Source organism: Manacus candei, unplaced genomic scaffold, assembly GCF_025592945.1.
Source record: "Manacus candei isolate 608988 ecotype Guabito, Panama unplaced genomic scaffold, ASM2559294v1 h1tg000150l, whole genome shotgun sequence".
NCBI lineage: Eukaryota > Metazoa > Chordata > Aves > Passeriformes > Pipridae > Manacus > Manacus candei.
This window is the reverse complement of record NW_026138198.1, coordinates 2999995-3021076: the sequence shown is the minus strand read 5'-3', so window position 1 is coordinate 3021076 and position 21082 is coordinate 2999995. Positions and strand designations below refer to the sequence as shown.

The 21082-nt window shown below is 54.7% G+C and overlaps 1 protein-coding gene across 4 annotated transcripts in view; it reads left to right on the top strand.

Annotated features, from left to right (window-relative positions):
* The window catches only part of LRFN5 (leucine rich repeat and fibronectin type III domain containing 5), a 37245-nt gene extending 17507 nt beyond the window's left edge, over positions 1-19738 (top strand). For 3 of the 4 annotated variants that reach the window (XM_051772143.1, XM_051772144.1, XM_051772145.1), the window contains exons 2-3: positions 9620-11027; positions 12016-13537. In XM_051772143.1, the coding sequence (XP_051628103.1) occupies positions 9640-11027; positions 12016-12946 (2319 nt within the window). In that variant the 5' untranslated portion in view covers positions 9620-9639 and the 3' untranslated portion in view covers positions 12947-13537. Of the gene's footprint in view, positions 1-9619; positions 11028-12015; positions 13538-19328 lie in introns of those variants that run through there. The other variant, XM_051772146.1, reaches the window with a different exon arrangement.
* The last annotated feature ends 1344 nt before the right edge of the window (positions 19739-21082 follow it).

Genomic DNA, 21082 nt, shown 5'->3' with positions numbered 1-21082 from the left:
CAGCCCATGGATCCCCCTGTGCCCGATGCCCACCTTGTCCCCCAGCCCAGAGCACTGAGTGCCACGGCCAGGCCTTCCTGGGACACCTCCAGGGCTGGGCACTCCAAACCTCCCTGGGCAGCCCCTGCCAATGTCTGACCACTCTTTCAGTGAAGAAATTCTTCCTGGTGTCCAATAGTGTTAATTTTGCCCCACTCACCAAAAACACTTAATCACACTGAAGGTCTTTTTTTATGCCTGAATATCTGTTTTCTGAGATTGGTGGAAATTTTTTAATTGAAATGTTCAATATCCTTGGGTCAGGTACCAGCTGCAGGAGGGGAATTACGTTTGAGGTACAAACAGAAGCCTGTCACAGGGCTGGACCTCACAAGACAAAGCAGGGAATTCGTGGGGGTGATGCAGAAGTTTTCTGTGATTATTTCTGTTTGCCTTTTGCAAAGGAGCAGCAAAATGCAAGCTCATGGCAGCTATTTTCTACTGCTAAGAAAAAGGTTAAAAAGTGACAGTTTAAGTAAGGCAGTTTAAAAGTGGCAGAGCTGGATAACTGGTACCCAGGAGTATTAAAATAATTGGCCAAGGAGCTCCCTGAGACAGTAATGGTTTATTTTTAACAAATCCTGCAATGCTGTGGACGAACTAGAGGCATGGGAAAAGGCTAATGAAAATTGATAGAAAAATTAAATATGATTGGGTCCAGGGGGAACTGTGTCGTCAGCTCCTCCTGGGCCAGATCCCTCTCCTGCTGGCTCTACTCTCCTCCCACTCACATCCCTCACCATTGCCACCACAGTCTCTTCCCACAGACCTGGCCATGGAGAGCAGTGAGGTCTCCTGTCCTTCCTGCTCTTGTTGGGATACAGTGCCGGGATGGCACAGCCATGCTCAGCCCCTCTCCCACCCTGTCCTGGCGTATTTGATGGACTGGCAGTGGTTTGGCTGATGCCATCAGGGTCCATGTGAGGGTTACTGATGCTGGATGCTGGTCCCATGGCAGCCCTGCAGCTTCTGGCTGCTGCCACTCCCTCCAACCTCCAGTGTCCCCAGCCTTGGAAGTCCCAGTGGGACCCCTGTGGGATGTGACTGTGTGACGGTACAGTGGCAGGTACTGACCCAGCAAACACCCAGTCCCTGTCCCTGAACAAGGGTTTAGTTCAGTGTTGGGTTTGGTGAGGCCTCAGTGCTCCCGCGTGTCCCGATCTCGGCTCACCAGTCCTTGTTCCGGAGCCAGGCTGTGCCTTCCACAGGCTTCGGAGGTTCTGTCTCCATCCCACCCAACACAGCTTTCCTTACGTGTTTCCTTGTACCCGAGGACCTCAGATTTTCTCCAAGACAGGTTTTTAAGCCCTTTGGAATCATTCCTCTGTTGCCTTTAAGCAGCCAGGCGTTGATTCCGGAGGAGCCGATGGGAGCTGATAGCGCAGGCTCAGTGATTTCCCAGTTCTGCAACAGATTGGCCTCCTGACTTTCTGCTGCATGTTATCTCCTGTGCTCTGCAAATTTGCATTTCACTTTCTCTGGGAGGGTCAACTCCCTGAGTCTGGAACCCAGCGGAGGTGCAGTGAGTTACACTGTGTCACCCGAGGGAGTGACACACCAGGTCCTGCCAGGATGGGGCTCCCGCCCGCGGCTGTCGGTCATTGCAGTCAGTGAGCTGGAGCTGGTGTGTGGTGCCAGGCCTGGGGACTGCTGTAGGACCCACCTGAGCACCCCTGTGGCTGTGCATCCCCGTGTCTGAGCATCCCTGTGCCCGAGGATCCCTGACAGACCCCCCTGAGCATCCCTGTGCCAGAGCATCCCTGTGCTGGAGCATCCCTGTGCCAGAGCATCCCTGTGCTGGAGCATCCCTGTGTCTGAGCATGCCTGCACTGGAGCATCCCTGCAGATGAGCATCCTTATGGCCAAGCACTCCTGTGCCCGAGCACCCCTGGGCTTGCCTGTGCTGTCCCTGTCCAGCAGCACCGGGGCAGTGCCTGGAGTACAGCAACACTTCCTTTCACTCTTGTTTTCCCTCAACTTCACCGCTGGTCCTGGTTTGCTGTCTGTCCTGCTGCCGGAGTTCTCTAACATTTCCTGCAGCTTACCATTACTTTCTTCTGTTCTTATTCCCTATATCAGGAAACCGTAAATATGTATTTTAGAGCCGTCAGTTTTTTCGAGTGTGCGGAGCGCTGCCTCCTGAAAAATCCCAGCAGCAGATTTTGAGCCAAAGGGAAGATTGCAAAAATAGTTTCTCCCTTATGGCACATCGAAAGTTTCTCTTTTAGGCAAAATTGCCCAACCCTGACAGATGTATCTGAAGTTTTAAAAAATATGAGTCCCAGTATTTCACTGAAACTGTCATCCTTGGTAAAGGAAAATATTCCTTTTAGAGTGCCCATTGATTTCTTTTGGATTTGAATACAGACCAGGGTCCATTGGGTTCCTGCTCCAGCTGTGTGGTCAGTGGGCTCCATGTCCGTGTGTCAAGCAGCTGTTCCAGCCTGGCTCCATGGCCAAGCTCTCCTCTGAGTTGCTGTGGGAAGCTGGAGGGACTGCCCAGGGCCCTGTCTCCTTGGCAGCCCCTGGACACGGACTGCCTGTGCTGGGCTCTGGAGCCCCTCTGGCACAGCCACTGTGGATTGGCATGAGGAGGGGCAGGGAGAGTTCTGCTCCGTGCTTGCTCTTTGTTGGGGACAGCATCACCCTCATTTCTTTCCCAGCCTTCGGCTGAGGGGAGGCAGCACCGCTCCCCATCCCCGGGGTCCCACTGAGCAGGGACTGGCACGGGCGATGTGCTGCCTGTCTTGCCCCAGCTGCACCACAGCACATGGCAACCAGGATGGGGCTGGGGCTGGGGCTGGGCCTGGGGCTGGGGGCTGGCCTGGCACTGCCCCTGGCCCTGCTCTGTCCCTGCCCTTGGTGCCACTGGTGTTGGGCACAAGCTGTGTGTGGGGATGGTGCCGTACGTGGCTGTCGCGGGTTTTTTAGGTGTTAGCCGAGTTGTGAGGTGCTCCTGTATCCCAGGGGTTTCAGCTCTCCTGAAAGTGCTTGGAATTTACTCTGGGGTGGGTGAGAGCCTCTGCTGGGGGCTCAGCTGCTGGAGCAGCATTGCCTTGTGCCTTCCCCTGGGGAGCTCCCTCCCAGGGGCACGTGGTGCTCCAGCTGTGGCACTGTGGCCTGGAGCCCTTGGGGGCTGGAGCAGCTTTGGGGGCCATTCCAGGGCAGCAGGTCCTGCTGGGGCTCCCTGCATGGAGTGGTCTCTGTCTCCGTGTCGGTGTCCTTAATGATACAGCACACCGGGGGCTGTGCCAGGGCTGTGCCAGGGCTGTGCCAGGGCTGTGTGGTCAGTGCCCGTCCCACCAAGTGGGATTGCCTGGGTTTCCAGGCGAGATATAACGTGGTGGATTAATTAGATAGTGAAGTGCTAATAGTGACTGAGAAGAGATGTACTCTCTGTGCCCCAAGTTTGGATTTATTACTACTCCTTTCTGTATGGCCTATTAATTTTTGATGAGTTTAGATAAATTGCATTCAGCCTGAAATAAATTAAAATAAGTGCATATAAATCATGTTCTATTCTTGGCTTCTGCAAAGCAAATTTCCATTTCATCTCTTGTTGTCCTTCCTTTATTACATGTATCCTGCCGGCGCACGTCACCCGTTATTGTGATGGAAATGTTTCATCTCCTTGAGATTCCCTGGGTTTGCCTTTGAAGTGTCAGGGCTGCTGTAGACATGGCACATCTTAGATCATCTCAGTAGCTGATTTGGCCACATCTGTTTGATTTACCAGTTAATAGGCCAGACCTAAATACTAAATAGATGTTCTTCCATGAGAGGGATATTCAGTTTGTACCTGGTACTACTTGACATTAAATTAAACTTTGGAACTTAAAATCCAGCTTATGTTTTATGACTCACATCCCCAAGTGATGTTCAGGTAAGTGTAGAGACAACCCTAATAAATGCCCGTCTGGTTTTAGATTGTTTAATTTACTATATGTTTATGTAAGAGTACAATGACTAAGAAAAGAATTGGCCTCAGTTAATGCTGTGACAATTGCCTGATATTATTACGCAGATAATAAATGTCCATCTGGAGTAAATCATTGTTAGTTTACTTTTCATTTAATTTGGTGGGCTGTGCAGAAGTGAGACTGTGGAAGAAATAAGTTATTTTTAGAGTGCTTGATAAAACCTACGAACTGTTCAGGCTTGGAAATCTGTTTATGGTTAAGCTCCCAGTTTTGCCCTGTTGCATCCTGCTGCCAATTCCCCTTTCACAGTGCTGCTTCCTGTGCTTCTGATTTCCCCCCATTAAACTGTGTGTGGGCACGTTGTATTTGTACCTGGGTCCCCCTTCGCCCCTGTCCCACTTCCAGTGGCCACTGGGGAATGGGATGTGGTTTGGCCTTGCTGGACCCTGGAGCAGTTGCTGCCCTTCCTGCCCCACCGCTCTCCCCCTCCCAAATCCACGCTCCCCTGGAGGGGCTGTGGTGCTGACACAGGCAGCCCTGGATCTGGCACTCCCTGGGTGCCGGTGGGTGTTTGACAATAACAGTGAAGTCCCGGATTTCCTCGTGATGTGGCTCAGCAGCACGTGGAGCGCTGCTGTCGGAGCATGGCTATGGCACAGGGGCGACAGAGGAGTGGCAAAGCAAATCCCTTCACATTTGTGTTGTGTTTTGGTGTTGCAAAAACACTTAGTTTTTAAAATGCCACAATACTCCAATTCAGTAAAAATGTTTTGATAAGTTAAAAGCTGCTTTGTTTAAACAATTATTCACTTAGGCCTGCTCCTGTTTGGAAGCTGAGCAGCTGATCCTGATGTTGCTGTCAGTGTTTGGCGTATCTGTGCAGCATTTGGTACAGTGACTCCTTGGGAGCTGGAAAGCTCTGTATAGACTGTCTGCCCCAGGGAGCAGGAGGATACAGTGAAAGGAGCCCAAACAGGCTCTTGGCTAGGCCTGGAGAGCCCAGCATAGTTACACAGCTAAACCAGAGCCTGCTGGGTTTGACACTGGGTGAGGTGGGAGTGCGGAGTTGTCCCTCAGAAACAGGAGACAATCTCTCCATGTGTGTTTTTATCACAGGGTGTTTCTCATGAGCTGCTCTGGCTTGTGCTGGCTTCAGTGTCCCTCTCCCCTGCCCCTGGTGGAGCAGCAGGACGTGCCCCCATCCCGGCGTGCCAGGGGCCGCGGGATCACCCGGTGAGATCTCACGGCACAGCCATGAATACCTCCAGAGCTGCCTCGTGCTCCACGCTGCCGCCTTCCCTCATCCCGTGGGTCACTCTGGGCTCCTGTCTGTGACACTAAAGCCTGACGAGCTGCCTCCTCTGCAGCCCCGGGTGTCCTGTCGGAGCCCTCCTTCTGCTCCAGCTGGCTCAGCCTTTACTCCCGGGCGTGGCAGGAGTGCCCAGTTCAGCTGGGGTGGTGGGAGCAGGGCAGCCCTGTGTGGAGCTCCCGCGTGTGCCCGCGGGCTCGGGGCCACACCAGCAGCAGCTGTGCAGGGAGTGGGCTGGAAGTGTGCAGGAAGTGTGTTGGGAGAGTGCTACCACCTTGCCTGCCACTGTCAGTGCATAGCAGGCAGTGGTGCTGGGAGTGCTGCTCACTGAGTGTTCAGAGTGGAACACTGGGATATATGTGTGTGCTGGGACACCTGTGTGAGAGAGACAGCGTGGGGCGTGACGGGGAGCAGAATGGAAAGGGAAAGAAATGAAATCCCTGGAAATCCCGTGGCCCTGTTGTACTGACTGTGCTTACTGTGTCCCTGTCCCAGGTGAGCACAGCCACGAGCTGCAGTGAGCGGTGCTGGAGCCAACGGGGTTTCCTGGCCAGGGTGGTGAGTGTTGGGCATCCCCCTGGAGCACAAGGATCCTGACCCTGCCCATGCCTCCTGGGAAGGCTGCAGCATTCCCGGGGAAATGCAGGACACAGGCAGCTGTGTCAACAGAAGTGAGGGGGGAGTCCCCAGGACCTGCCCGTGTCCTTGCTCCTGCTGCAAAAACTTCAGCTGTGACCCATGTGCACTGCAGGGACCTCGTGTTGCTTTCACTGTTCTAAGGACTTGACATTGTTGAGTGTTGTCTGCTCCAGACAACGTGAAACAATTCTGAAATAAAGTGCTTAAAAAGTAAAGAAAGGATAATTACCCTTACACATCATGCCAGGAGAGACAGCATCCCCACGTGAGCTGGCAGTGCTGCCCCTGGCCCTTGCTTTGGGCCTGGGTCTCACATGGCTCCTGCTTTAAGATTCCCAGAGGTCTGAGGGGTGCAGTTGTGTTTGTGCCTGTCTGAAGCCCTTTAACAAAGCCAAGGGGAGAGGATTTCCCAGAGGCATCCCCAGGGATTCACCCGTCCAGTCCTACTGCAAGGGTTGCAGGTGGGGAATGCGGTGGCTGTGGTCCTGGCACGTGGTCCTGGCTGGGGCAGCAGTGGGTGGCCAGCAGGGCTCCTCCATGTTGAGTTTCTTTGATCCGAGTGTTTGTTTTCTCACCTACTTTGTTTCCAATTCAGCAAAACACTCCCTGGTGTTTACAAACCATTGAGCTTTGGGAAACTGAAGCTCCTCGTTCCCCACTTCACTGGTCCCAGCAGCTGAAATGCCAGAGATCCCAGCATCTCCCTTTACATGTCCCCATTTCAGCATGGCTGTGGGGTGCTTGTGGTGGCTGATGCCAGGATTTCCCTTCCTCCATCCCCAGCAGGTGAACACTTTCTTTTCCCCCTTATCCTTATCTCTTACAGCGCCAGCCCCGGCTCCTCACGGCGTGTGGGAACAGGGCCGACAGCAGCAGTGCCCACGCCAGCTCACTGAGATCATCCATCAGTGACTACGCCAGAGGCTCCCTGGCGGGAGGGACGGGGTGATAGTGCAGAGGGGTCCCTGCCCCCATGAGCCCAGGCCCTGCCCAACCAGTCATACCTGCTCCTTACCTGGGAAAAGGGGTAAGGGGAAGGAGTTCCTCTGCTCTGAGACAGGAGCAGTGGTCTGGGGCTGAGAGCCTGAGGTATGCTCAGACCCCTCTGGCTGATGGGGGAGCAGTGGAGGGGCTCTCAGCCCCCTGGCAGTGTGTGCAAGGGCTCACAGGTTCTCTGCTTTTTGGAGACACAGTTCCTACTCTGTGTGGCCATGAGCTGTGCAGCCCATGGCAATTCAAACTTAATTTTTATAGAGAGATGAATCACTCAAAATTATCAAATGTAGCAACAGAATGGATTTGAAGATTAGTGTATGAGAGGCTTTTTTTGTGAATCCCAAAGTCACATGAGGAGCTTGACAACCCCTGTCCTGTTGCAGGCACTAAGCAGTAAATGAGCGATGCCCACTTTCCTAGGAAACTGGCATTTGTTTTATGTATGAATTCACTTTCTTTTCCTTTTTTTAAAATCTTTTAAGCAGTTAATAAGAATCAGATCATGATTTGATTATTGGAAAAGATGTTTTCTGCAAGAAGCTGTAAGCCATGTCAGTGCTGCTGCCCCTGCAAGTTCCCTGTGTGGGGGACAAAGTGTGCTGGGAGAGGAGGGGCATTGCATCCAGCTCTGGCCATGTGCTGGGCATTTGTCCAGAGGATACCGACAGAGAAAGTATCAAAAACTCTCCTAAAATCCAAAAATCCCACCTCTGCTGGTGGGTAACCTTACTGTAACCTTGTCATTCCAGCTACGGTTTAATTTGTTTTGTCTTGTAACGGCATTTCCAAACTTATAAATATGCTGATATGGTTTAATCTTGTGCAGTTCTTCAAGTGGACTTGGCTGAATCCAGGCACATGACTTTAATCACAGCCACAAATCTAAATTAGCAGCATTAAGTTAGCAAATCTAAATGAGTGCAGTGTCCCCAGCCAAGGCTGTCTGGGGACCCCGGTGGCCGAGCTGCAGATGCCCTGAGCCACCGAGCCCCTTCCAATCTGGTGTGTGCCAGACGTAGATTAAAGGGCAGGTGGCTGCCCCTGGCTGTCACTGCAGATGCCAGGTCAGGGGGTGGCCAGTGGGTGACACCAGTGGGGTTTGGGGGCCTCGCCAGGCGCTTTCCTCCACTGCTCAGCATTGCCGTTCTCCTCCAGGCCCTTGTCACCTGCGGGGCCACCCCAACCTGCAGTGCTGGCACGAAACTGAGTCCACAGAACATACCTTTATGCTGCTTCCTGCCACAGCTAACAGCAGCAGGAATGGTGATGGTTGTACTGGTTATGGGAGCGACTCCCAGCACTGCCCACTGCAGCAGACTCCGCTGAGGACCTTGGTAACACGATCTTTTATTTTTCCAATGGGGACTCAAGAGTTGGAGCCAGCAGTCCTGAATACCTGCAGTCCTCAGAAGTATCTGGAAAAAATACGTTAATAGTGCTGAAAAGCAGAGTTTAGGCTGGTATTTTCACTCATCCTTTTTGCTGCCTCCCTGGCTTGCGTGGCACCACCGATGGGTTATGGATGGACAACAGGAGCAGTAATTGTTGTTCTGACGTTAAATGGCTTTAAATATCAATGACAATTTAAGATTCCTGCTCCTGGCTGGCTGTGAAACTGTATTTTAGCTGATCTTCATTAATGCATCTCTGGGATGATAATGGGTCTGAGTAATCCGATCCGAACACGTGTAATTGTGCTGGTCCCGAAGGGAGCTGGGTGCTTCATTCCCAGTGTGAAGCCCCTCTGAGCTATGTGGCTCACGATGGCACATTCCCTCTCAGACACGTGGGTGCTTCTCCATGGGACCTCCACGGTGCTCCCACCTGCTCCACAAAGGAGCATCCCCCGTCCCTCCCTCCACGGAGCCTTTGGCGTAGTCACTGATGGATGATCTCAGTGAGCTGGCGTGGGCACTGCTGCTGTCGGCCCTGTTCCCACACGCCGTGAGGAGCCGGGGCTGGCGCTGTAAGCGATAAGGATAATTGAGCCGCCGGGCTTTCCGGGGGGAGCAGCGGCAGCCGGAGAGCTGTGATCCGCTAAAATTAGCCCATGATCCATTTTTATTTAGATCCCTGTTGTGGGGGCTATTCTTGGGTTTTGTTTTATATATATTTTTTTTTGTTTTATTTGCATTTTTGGGGTTTGAATGACATAAAATTAGCTCCTTCTGAGTTTATTCTGAAAATAGCATTAAGAGCTTAAACGTTCAGTGGAGATGGCTGTAAAGCCATGGAGCTGCAGTGATTTCAAGGCAACTGGGACTTTCAGCTTAGCAAGTGAAGCACACATGAACCACCCCTCATTTTCCACACCTGGACATTTGTCATTGTGGCCAAGAATCTCCAGCCCAAGAGGTTGAGGGGTCTGTTGGGATGCAGAGGTGCACTGTGTGGTGGGATGGGCTCTAGCAGGAAAGGCCTGAGAGGCTGCATGTGCAGTGCCACCAGTGGCTTCCCAGTCATTTTGTCCCTTGTATTTGAGAGTCTGTGTGTGTATCTGTGTGTTTGCAAACATGCCTGTCTCTCAGCTGTCCCCTGGCAGGCAGCACAGGCGCTCCTCTGTCAGGACAGGGGAATGACAAAGAACCAGGTAACGCAATGAGAGGGGCACACTGCTACCTGAACCTTCATGGTTTAACCACAGTCTGTCTTGGCTTTTTTATCGTGTCCTGTGCTTGTCTCACAGAGACTAACTGCCATTTGCTCTCCCTTGCAGGCTCTTGAACCTGATCTACAATGGAAAAACTGCTTTTGTTTCTGCTGTTCATTGGCATAGCAGTGCGAGCTCAGATCTGCCCCAAGCGCTGCGTCTGTCAGATCCTGTCTCCGAACCTCGCCACCCTCTGTGCCAAGAAAGGGCTCTTGTTTGTTCCTCCCAACATTGACAGGAGGACTGTGGAGCTGCGGCTGGCAGACAACTTTGTTACAAACATTAAAAGGAAAGACTTTGCCAACATGACCAGCCTGGTGGACCTGACGCTGTCCCGGAATACAATCAGTTTTATCACCCCTCACGCGTTTGCCGACCTGCGCAATTTGCGGGCTCTGCATTTGAACAGCAACCGATTGACTAAGATCACTAACGACATGTTCAGCGGGCTCTCCAATCTCCACCACTTGATACTGAACAACAACCAGCTGACTTTAATTTCTTCCACAGCTTTTGACGATGTTTTAGCCCTTGAGGAATTGGATTTGTCTTACAACAATCTGGAAACCATCCCCTGGGATGCCGTGGAGAAGATGGTCAGTTTGCACACTCTCAGTCTAGACCACAACATGATTGACCATATTCCTAAGGGGACCTTCTCCCACCTCCACAAGATGACCAGGCTGGACGTCACGTCTAACAAACTGCAGAAGCTTCCTCCTGACCCACTCTTCCAGCGTGCTCAGGTGCTGGCAACCTCAGGAATTATCAGCCCCTCGACGTTTGCGCTGAGCTTCGGTGGGAACCCCTTGCATTGCAACTGTGAGCTTTTGTGGCTGAGGCGCCTTTCCAGGGAGGACGACCTGGAGACCTGTGCCTCTCCCACGCTCCTGTCTGGCCGGTACTTCTGGTCGATCCCCGAGGAGGAGTTCCTCTGCGAGCCCCCGCTCATCACCCGGCACACCCACGAGCTGCGGGTGCTGGAGGGGCAGCGGGCAGCCCTGCGCTGCAAGGCCCGGGGCGACCCTGAGCCAGCCATCCATTGGATTTCACCTGAGGGCAAACTGATTTCCAATGCCACCAGGTCCGTGGTGTATGACAACGGGACGCTCGACATCCTCATCACGACGGTGAAGGACACAGGCTCCTTCACCTGCATTGCTTCCAACCCGGCAGGGGAGGCCACGCAGACGGTGGACCTGCACATCATCAAACTCCCCCACCTGCTGAACAGCACAAACCACATCCATGAGCCCGACCCGGGCTCCTCGGATATCTCCACATCCACCAAGTCGGGCTCCAACGCGAGCAGTAGCAACGGGGATACAAAAGTCAGCCAGGATAAGAAGGTGGTTGTTGCGGAAGCAACGTCCTCCACTGCTCTGCTGAAATTCAATTTCCAGAGGAATATACCTGGGATACGTATGTTCCAAATCCAGTACAATGGTACTTACGATGACTCCCTTGTTTACAGGTAAGGCTGCCCCAGCCTGTGCAGGGCTGTACCGGGTGCTCGGTGCTGGCGTGGGGCCCCCGGCCCCGGCAGCTCATCTCCCAGACTTCCCGTGCCGTGCTGGGCTGGCCGAGCAGAGCCTGGCCCCTGGCAGCTCATGGTGGGAGCCTTGGGAAGGACTCATGCCATTTTCTACTCACAGATGGGGAAGTTACCTTGAATGGTGTTATTTTTAGTTAATCCAAACGGACCTCTAATCCTCTGAACTGATCCGAGAAGGGTTGTGAGAGTAGATGGATTAAATGGATCTTAATGTGCTCGGCTTTCTGGAAGCAGAGGGAGGACAGTGTCCGTGACAGTGTTCCTTGCAGTCACTTTCTGGTGGTGTCCGTGCTGGGGAAGTGCAGGGGAGATCTGTGCTGCTGGGCGTGGCCATCACACCCTTCAACACTGTCTTTGTTTGGTTATTTCTTCTATGAATTTCTTTGTCCCATTAATAGGACAAGGGGTGCTGCCTTTAAACTGAAAGGGGGTAGATACAAATCAGATACTGGGAAGGAATTCCTGGCTGTGAGAGTGAGAAGGCCCTGGCACAGGTTGTCCAGAGAGGCTGTGGCTGCCCCTGGATCCCTGGAAGTGTCCAAGGCCAGGCTGGACGGGGCTTGGAGCAACTTGGGCTAGTGGAAGGTGTCCCTGCCCATGGCAAGGGGTGGCACTGGGTGACCTTTAAATGTCCCTTCTGACCCAAACGAACCTGGGATTGTGTGATTCTGCTTTTGATGTGGTTGCTCTGATGGGAGGCTCTGCCGTGCCAAGCTGTGTTGGGGAGCTTGGTGGTGACTGCGCCACATCAGACACTGGGCAGCAGCTGCTGGGGGACGGTGATCAGCCCTGTGGGGGCTGTGGCAGAGGTGGGACAGCCAAGCCGTGGTGCTCAGCATGTTCAGGGCTGCCAGGAGGTACCTGTGTGTCTGCCAGGGTCATTCACGCTGGTTTCCTTCTCCCCCAGAATGATACCTCCCACAAGCAAAACCTTCCTGGTCAACAACCTGGCCGCGGGGACGATGTATGACCTGTGCGTCCTGGCCATCTACGACGACGGGATCACCTCGCTGACAGCCACCAGGGTCGTGGGCTGCACACAGTTCACCACCGAGCAGGATTACGTGCGCTGCCACTTCATGCAGTCCCAGTTCCTGGGGGGGACCATGATTATCATCATTGGTGGGATCATCGTGGCTTCGGTGCTCGTGTTCATCATCATCCTCATGATCCGCTACAAGGTGTGCAACAACAACGGGCAGCAGAAGGCCACCAAGGTCAGCAACGTGTACTCGCAGACGAACGGGGCTCAGATCCAGGGCTGCAGCGGGGTGCTGTCGCAGTCCATGTCCAAGCAGGCTGTGGGGCACGAGGAGGGTGTCCAGTGCTGCAAGGCTGCCGGCGATGGCACGATGCAGTCGCCGGACACCGGCTCCAGCCAGGACTCGGCCACCACTACCTCCGCTTTGCCTCCCACCTGGACTTCCAGCACCTCCCTCTCGCAGAAGCAGAAGCGAAAGTCGGGGCCCAAGCCCGTCCCCGAGCCGCAGGGCGAGGCTGGCGGCAGCGCCGAGCCCCAGAACTCGAACAGAAATAACTCCACGGCCCTGCAGTTGCCGAGCCGCGCCCCCGCCGCGGCCCCCGCCGCCCCCACGTACAAAAGAGCACAATCAAAGCCAAGTAAGTTCCTCACTCTGCCGGCCGACACATCCCGGGCCAAGCGCCGGCGCTCGCTGGGCGGGGAGCTGCTGGAGCCCCGCGGCGCCGGTGCCGGCGGACTGCGCTCCAAACGGAGCTTGTCCATGAACGGGATGCTAGTCCAGGCAGACAGCGCCGGTGCCGGTAGCGGAAAAGCAACTTTCTCCAGTTCTGAGTGGATATTGGAAAGCACTGTGTGACCTGCTTTTTTTTTCTTTTTCTCTTTTTTTTTTTTTTTTAATTTTATTTTAACGATAAACAAAACACCAAACGTTGCGTGAAACTCCCTCTCCAGGGGAATTGGATTTGGAGGTCCACTGCTATCTCGCTGATTAATGGCTTGTTCATGCGGGGTTCTGTATAAGCCACCCAGTGCACACAGGGGTTTATTTAGTTTTTGTTTGGTTTTATTTAATATCAAAATCGAAGGCAACATTCAGAGATTTAAAAAAAAAAAAGAAAAAAAAGGAAAAAAAAGATTAAGGGGTGAAAAAAAGCACGAAACAGCACCAGTGCCTTCCCTGCTCTAGGACTGGCTTCCTGGTTCTGCAGTAGCAGAAAACAAAAGAGAGAGTTTTCACAGAAAAAGCCTTTTATAAAGGAAATGCAATTTCCTCCAAGCTAACAAATAACCACTTCTGGATCAATCAGTAAAATGATATTTTTTAAACTGGTCAGACTGTACATTTCTTTTCCGTGACAATGGTGTTGCCTTTGTTTTTAGGCAGATGCTGTACAGGAGCAACAACACTGTGTTGTTATGTTGTGTAAAATAAAATATTCACTCGGTACCCCAGCCAGCCTCGCGGTGACTGCCCCGCCGGAGCCGGGCCGGGTCCCACCGCAGGGCCGGGACGAGGACGAGGAAGGTGCCAGGGCGAGGGGTCCAGGTGGAGCAGCAGGGCCCCGCCAGGTCTCCTCAGGAGGGTGTCTGACCCGCGGTCCCTGAGCACCCACAGCCCTCGGCACAGGCATCGCCCCCGCCCTGGAGCCTTTGGGGCCGGGCTGGGGCTCTCGGGCTGTGGGGCAGGGCCGGGCCGGCGAGCGGGGCCGGGGGTGCAGGCAGGGCTGCAGCAGGAAGGCACGGGGCTGTTCAGCGCCTCGCTGGTGGTTGATCGGGATGATGATGGTCATCTGCTGTCCTAGACTTTTGGGCATGTTTGCTGTAAACTTTATGTTTTGTTCCAGTTCTCTTCAGTCCCTGAGCACAGTGAGGGGACTTAAAGATGATGGTCTCACCTTTAACCTGCTGTTGGTTGCGGAGCCCGTGGGCTGGAGTGATTTGGGGCCGCTCTGTAGGGACAGGACATGCAGCAGTGGGGGACAGCAGGTACAAACCCCACGCTGGGTGGGTGGCAGCCCTGCGTGTGCTGCTCTGCTCTGCAAAGGGAAGCCTGCAGTTAATATTAATTAAAATCATATGGTCATCATGTTCAAATTAGCGACAGCTTAACTCTGAACATTAGTGCATTGTGCATTCTCAGATGCCAAATAATAGGTTCGAGATGGGCTTTGCAGCCATTAAAGTGAGAGAACAGTTAAATTTTACGCCCTGTGTGTTTGTTCTTGGGGGCAACATAACCCAGACCAGGTGCCTGAGGACAGCCTGGCTCTACCCAGGGCAGCAGCTGACCCCAGGCAGTTGTGAGGGGAATGTCCCCTGGTATCCCTGCCTCTGTCTCTGGGACTCTGCAGGGTGGGGATGGTGTTCTTGGCCGTCGTGGGTTGCTCTGGGTGATTTTATTGCCCATCATGGAAGAACAAAGTCTGGATGAGGGTAGTGTAGAGAACACAAAAGGAAGAGGCTTGTTTCTTTTTTAGAAACCCTTTTTGCTTCCCTTGGGAAATGCAGAGACCAAATATGAAACGAAGCCACAGAATGAGAAAAACCACTTCCTGCTGGGAAATTAGAAAAAAATGTAATAAATCCCTCCTTGGATTGCTCTGGCAGCCCATGTGCTCCTCAAGGGCTGCATGCACAGAAGGGAGCTGTGAAATAAGGTGCTGCCAAGGACAGGGATGATGTGTCCAGGGACTGGTAAAATGATAGTTAAGGCTTTACCCAGCACGGAACAAACACGAAGGTCCAAGCCCTGGTGAGGGGCTGCAGTGGCACCTTCCCTCTGTACTGGGGCACAGGGAGAGTGTCACAGGTTTGCTGCTGAGGGGTTGGGTTTAATTGTGCTTTTTAAAAACATCAAATGAAAATGCTTTATATGTTGTCTAAAGTTGGACCTAAATGTGTCTGATGTTTTGTGAAAGTGTTAAAATATTAATGGCTTCTTGTGGTTTAGGGAAGTTTATTTTTATATTTTTAATTTTTTACTCAAAGGAGTAATTTTCTAAGCACTGCAGCTGATGTTCTGTCCACGGTGCCTCTGCGTCAGCAGCGCAGAGGGACCACATGGCCCTATGTTTGATTTAATTCTCTGCTGATAGCGCAGGAACGGAGACCTGGGCAGCTGTGGGTTCCTCTGGTGCCAATTCCTCTCCCTGACTGAGAGGAGCATCCCTTGGGAATGCCTCAGGCACGAAATTGGCTGTTCCCACTGGAGTAACTGTGCAGTGGGACATTGTGTTTTATTCAGGCTTGATTCGAAGTATGGGAAGCCTCGTGGAGGAGGAAATTCTCTGTCCTTTCTGTTCAGCAAAACCAGAGTTTGCCAGGAGTGTGAGGCAGAAAAAAGTGCTGAGATGCTCCTGGATCAGAGTAACATCGGTCATCTTCTCCAAATTGGAATAACTGCTCACCATTGGAGGTGATTGGTGTGAACGCATCGGGCAGTTTGGGGATATCAGGGGGACGGGAGGTGTGATGTACTGTGGCCCCAGTGTCACCCCCAGCTGCAGAGGGGTCTGCAGGGACATGAGCCCCTGGTGCCACCCCTGGCTCGGCTCCATGTGCTCCTGCTCGGATATAGATTGTCCGAGGTTTTAGTGGTAAGAGGGTCTTTATTCACAGGCACTGGAGGAGGAGAAACTGCTTCAGAAAGTTGCTTTCTCTTACTGAAATGGCTGAAACACACTCCTGGGCCCAGGCCTTCTCTGGAGGTGGTGCTGTGTTAGAGGCTGGTGCAGCCGTGCCTGGATGGAGGAGGAGGGTGTTGTGTTGTGTCTGTTGTTTCCCTGCTGCTTTCCTGCTGTGCCCAGGCGTGTCCTTACCATCAATACATGGTGCTGCTCCGCTCTGGTGCCAACGTGGCTTTATTTCTGCAGCGTGTCCCCGTGCGTTTGCCAGCCGTCCTCATGCCCACGCAGCCCTGCAGACAGGGAGGGGGAGCTGGGGAGCACAGCTGTGTGCCCCATGCCTAGAAGAAAGGACACAGCTCCTGGGAACACGTCACTCTGGCTGGGAAGGGCCCGGCACTGCCAGGACATGCCGCCTGCCCAAGGGCTCCTGCTGGGGCACTGGCATGAGGTGGTCTCATCCCTGCCAGTGGCAGAGCTGCTGGAGGCTGGAGGTCTGATGCCAGGAGCACAGGGATGCTGAGAACCACGACAGCCCTGCTGGGCACTGCTCTGGGAGCATCCCAGGCCAGTGGAGTGACACTGAGCCGTGACAGGTGACAGTCCCGTGCAGCCGCGTGTGCCCTCGAGAAGGTGCAGCAAGGCCCTTTCCGTGCCAGGGCAAGACCATGCCTAGAGCCACGGCAGGCACCCGGCAGAGAGGGGCACACTGCTTTCCCAGGAATGGCTTCAACCAGGAGTAACAGCCACAGCTGCTACCATGACTGCTTCTCTTCCCAGCAACCGAGGGGAACCAGAGCCTTGGTGACCCTGGAGTGTCAGTGGTACCAGAGCCTGAGCAGGACCACTCACAGAGTGGGCACACCTCTGCACTGCCATCGCTCAGGAACATTCACCAGCGTGTTCCAGGGTGCTGCTGCCCACCTGGGGTGCACCATCGCTCCCCTAAAGCTGCACTAACAGCAGCCACCCGGTTGCACGATGTCTTCCCTGGCAGTAATTTTATTGTTGGTCAGAGTTCTGGTTTAAAAGCAGCAAACTGTGGCCAGTCCACAGGGTCCTTATAGAAAATGTGGATCCCCCCTTTCCCCTTTGCAAATGTGGCCCTGTGTACCTGGATGTGTGTCAGGGTGCTGGCCCTGGGGCAGGGCTGGTGCTGCCAGGTTGGCCCGTGCTGGGTCAGTCGCCCACAATGGCCCCTTGGCCCAGCCAGGGCTCCCCACAGGTGAAGTGCCGAGTCCTGTGCCAGTGGCTGTGTGGTGCTGCACCCCCCGTGCCTGCTGAATTGTTCCAGGAGCCACCAGGCACCACGGAGCTGGCAGCACCTCACCTGCACGGCAGCAGTGCCGGCTGTGGGCAGGGACACAGCAGCACTGAGTGCCAGGGAAGCCGGCTCTGAGCAGGAACACCCATGCCCTGTGCTGGCTGTCACTGGTCTGGAGAGTGCCTGGGGTCTGGATTGTGGCTGAGGTCTGGAGTGTGGCTGGGATCTGGAGTGTGGCTGGGATCTGGAGTGTGGCTGGGATTTGGAGTGTGGCTGGGGTCTGGAGTGTGGCTGGGATCTGGAGTGTGGCTGGGATCTGGAGTGTGGCTGGGATCTGGAGTGTGGCTGGGATTTGGAGTGTGGCTGGGGTCTGGAGTGTGGCTGGGATCTGGAGTGTGGCTGGGATCTGGAATGTGGCTGGGATTTGGAGTGTGGCTGAGGTCTGGAGTGTGGCTGGGATTTGGAGTGTGGCTGAGGTCTGGAGTGTGGCTGGGGTCTGGAGTGTGGCTGGGATTTGGAGTGTGGCTGAGGTCTGGAGTGTGGCTGGGATCTGGAGTGTGGCTGGGATTTGGAGTGTGGCTGAGGTCTGGAGTGTGGCTGGGATTTGGAGTGTGGCTGAGGTCTGGAGTGTGGCTGGGATCTGGAGTGTGGCTGGGATTTGGAGTGTGGCTGAGGTCTGGAGTGTGGCTGGGGTCTGCCTGTCGCAGCAGCACAGACCCTGTGGGACAGGAGTCCTGGTGCATGGGGTGGCTGTGGTGCCGGTTACAGCACCTACACCTCGCACCAGTAACATGAGCCCAGCAAAAGGTGAAGTTTACTGGTCTTGCTGACTGTGGACTTTTCATACAATGGATTTATTCACAAGAGCTGGTGTGAAGGCTGCTGCTGGAGAGAGAAGCTTGGCTGAGAAGGAAGGAAACTCAAAAGGAAAAGAGCAAACATGGCACATGGCTGGCTGCAGACCCCACGTTGGGAACTGTGTCTGTATGAAAATGGACAGAATAAGCTCCTGGTTTTGTGGTGCTGTGTTGCCTCAGGTCGTTTCAAGCACTGAACTTTTTAAGCATCCGAGTCAGGAATCTGGAAGATTAGCCCAGGCTGGTGTGCCTGGCTGGGTCTGAGCTGGTTTTCCTTCTGCACTGCCAGTTTGCTGCTCTGGAGGCACCCACCAAGCCGTGCCATCTCCTCTGGAGGGGAAATTCCCTTTGGGAGAGGGAATGCAGAGAACCAGTTGGGGTAGGGGCCCAGACCCCTCGGTGGGCATGCAGGGACCTCTGCCCGACCTGAGCCCAGGTTCCCCGTGGCCAGTCTGTAGTCTGGGGGCTGTAACCCACAGCAAACCAAGGATGAGTTTAACCGTGGTGCCTGGTTTGTGTTGGCAGCGGCAGCTCTGCACTCCCGAGGTAAGTGGAGCCGTGCCGGGGCGGCAGGACCAGGCCAGGCGGTGGCACAGCTGCCCTGAGGGCTCTCCCTGTGCCGTGGGTCGATGTGGGGGCTCGGGGCAGGACAGTGACACATGGCATGTCCTCACTGCAGTGACTTTCCTCATGCATGCAAACCTTGGGAAGGCGAGTGCTGTGTCCGTGCCCACCTTCTGCTCCGCTCTGGCATCCTCAGCAATGTGGGAATCCCTGGCACTGTGCGGGGTCGGGGTCCCTGCCGGGGGCAAAGCCTTGGCCTTGGCAAGAGCAGGAGCAAATCTAGAAACTGGAGAAGTCTCCGGTTCTGGAACAATGAGCTTTGCTGGTTCTGTTAGGGGTTTTGGGGGTTGTTTTGTTAGTTGGGTTTTCCCTGCTGCAGCAGCAGCAGCAGTGCTGTGCCAGCACTCCTTGTCGGTGCTGAAGCTGTTGGCTGAGCCAGGGGCTGGGGACCCTGGTACCATTATCCCTGTCTCCCATCAGCTCAGTCTCCCATTAGCTCCTTCTCCCATTAGCCCTGACTCCCTTTAGCCCTGTCTCCCATTAGCCCAGTCTCCCGTTAGTCACCACACTCCCCTGCTGTGCCCTGGCCCCCGTGGTGCTGGTGGCACCAATGCAGTGGGTGCTGGGGCCGAGGGCAGGCTCTGCTGCTGCTCCCTGCCCAGGCTGACCCCGGAGCAGCAGCTCCTGGGACCCTTGGTGTGAGGCCATGCTTGAGCTGGCCATGCAGCATCTCCTGGGACCATCAGTGGGTGCCGTGTCCAGACCGGCCCCGTGGCAGCTCCGAGGGCTGTCAGTGGTGCTGTGCCTGGGTTGCCCCTCAGCAGCTCCCAGGACTGTCAGTGTGGTCCCACATCAGCACGGCTTCGGCCGCAGGAAGGGCTGGTCCTGCCCCTTGTCCCCTCACTGTGTCTGTTCTGTTTCTTTGCGCAGAAGCCGGGGCCTCTCCGCAGGACACCAGCCCTTCTCCACTCCCTGAAAACGTTGCCACCGACGTTCTTACTCGGCAGAAAACAATCCGGTTCCAACTCTCCAAGGATTGACGTGTCACACCGCACTCACCCCACCGAAACCTTTACTTGAAGCTGCAGCCGAGGCCACAGCGAGGTCGGCTGCCTCGATGAAACTGTCTTCCCCCCTCACAGGTTGCCCATCTCCCATCTGCCACTCTAAATTACCTTTTTTTCTGGTGTCCAAGGTTTTTATAACTAAAAATTCTGACAAACAATCTGGTGGCAACAGCTGCAGTCCCAGGTCATGTTCCATGTTGCCAGTGGTGAGGTCACGAGCTGTAAACACAGTAGCTTCTATCACCTGAACAATAAATGTTTTACTACAACGGCGTGGGCATGTTGGTTGATCCAGGGGCTTGTGCCTGGCAGGTTGGTTGATCCAGAGAGGGGTCTGTCACCCGGCTGTGCTGGGTGGGATGGGGCTGGGCACTGCAGCGGGCAATGGTGGGGGGTCCCTGTGTGTCTGAGTGGGAGCAGTGAGCTGTGCCCTGCCCCAGCCCCAGCTCATGGCTGCTGGTGCCACTGGCCCAGCATGACCATCTGGTTTGGGCACTGATGCTGCAGGAGAGCTGCCCAGCATTGCCCCTTGGTGCTGGGTGATGGCACAGGCTTTGGGCAGAGAGGGAGCCCCATCTGCCCCTGAGGGAAAGCCCTGGGGCACCAGGTGCTGCCCCGCAGAGCCCCCCTCCTCTGCACCAGCTGGGGAGCCTGGGCTGTGCTGGGTGATGGCACCACGGGCTGCTCCACCACTATGTGCCAGGAGTGCCAGGGAACAGGCAAAGCACCGAGCACGGTGTGCCAGGAGCTCTGGTGCAATATCAGCCCTAAGGGGACAGTCTGGGGCAAGGGGACAGCTGGGGACTGGCATGGGACTGTCCTCTCTCATGCTGCCCCAGCCCCTCCAGCCACACTGCCAGCCTGGTGTGGCAGCAGCTCTCCCTGTCTCGTCTTGCTCCTCAAACAAGACTAAGGGTGTTTTTGGTTTTTTGCTTTTTCTTTTCTCCCTTGTCAGCATCCCATCTGGCTCACAGATATAATTAGAGCCTCCTCAGAACCACAGTGAATCAGCCAGGCTTAACACAACTTCAGGAAAACAGATCACAGCTACACAGAGTGTGTCTTGTTGGCTGGACTGGCCTCCCAGGGGCTGTGCCAGGAGCTGGGGCTGCCTGGATGGGGCTCCCCCGGCCCCACTGCTCCCTGGGGGGGCTGGTCCCACCAATGGCCCCTGTCCTGCCGTGCCAATGAAGGACTTCAGCCCAGGCAGCTGCCTGAGCAACTTGCCCATGGCTTGTCTGTACCAGCAGAGGCAACAACCAGGACATGGCAGCCCATGAAGGAGAGGCTGAGCTGAGCCAGGAGCCTCACCTGTCAGGTCTCCTCTGATGCTGCAGAGCAAGAATTCACCCTGGGGCGTCGGCAAGGGGACCCCAAGCTTGGCACCCAGTGCTTGTGCCTGTGTGAAAAATTCAGTGCTGGTCTGGCCCCACAGACCCTGGGACAGACCATCATGGTTCATCCAGAGCACGGAATGCCACACTGAGTGGAGACTTCTGGGGGAAAACCATGGGATTTGATCAGGGCTTGGACTCATCACTCTCGTTCCCACGAAGCCTGATCAGGGATCCTTCTGGCTCTGCACACAGCCTGGATTTCCTGTGGATTATAGTAACA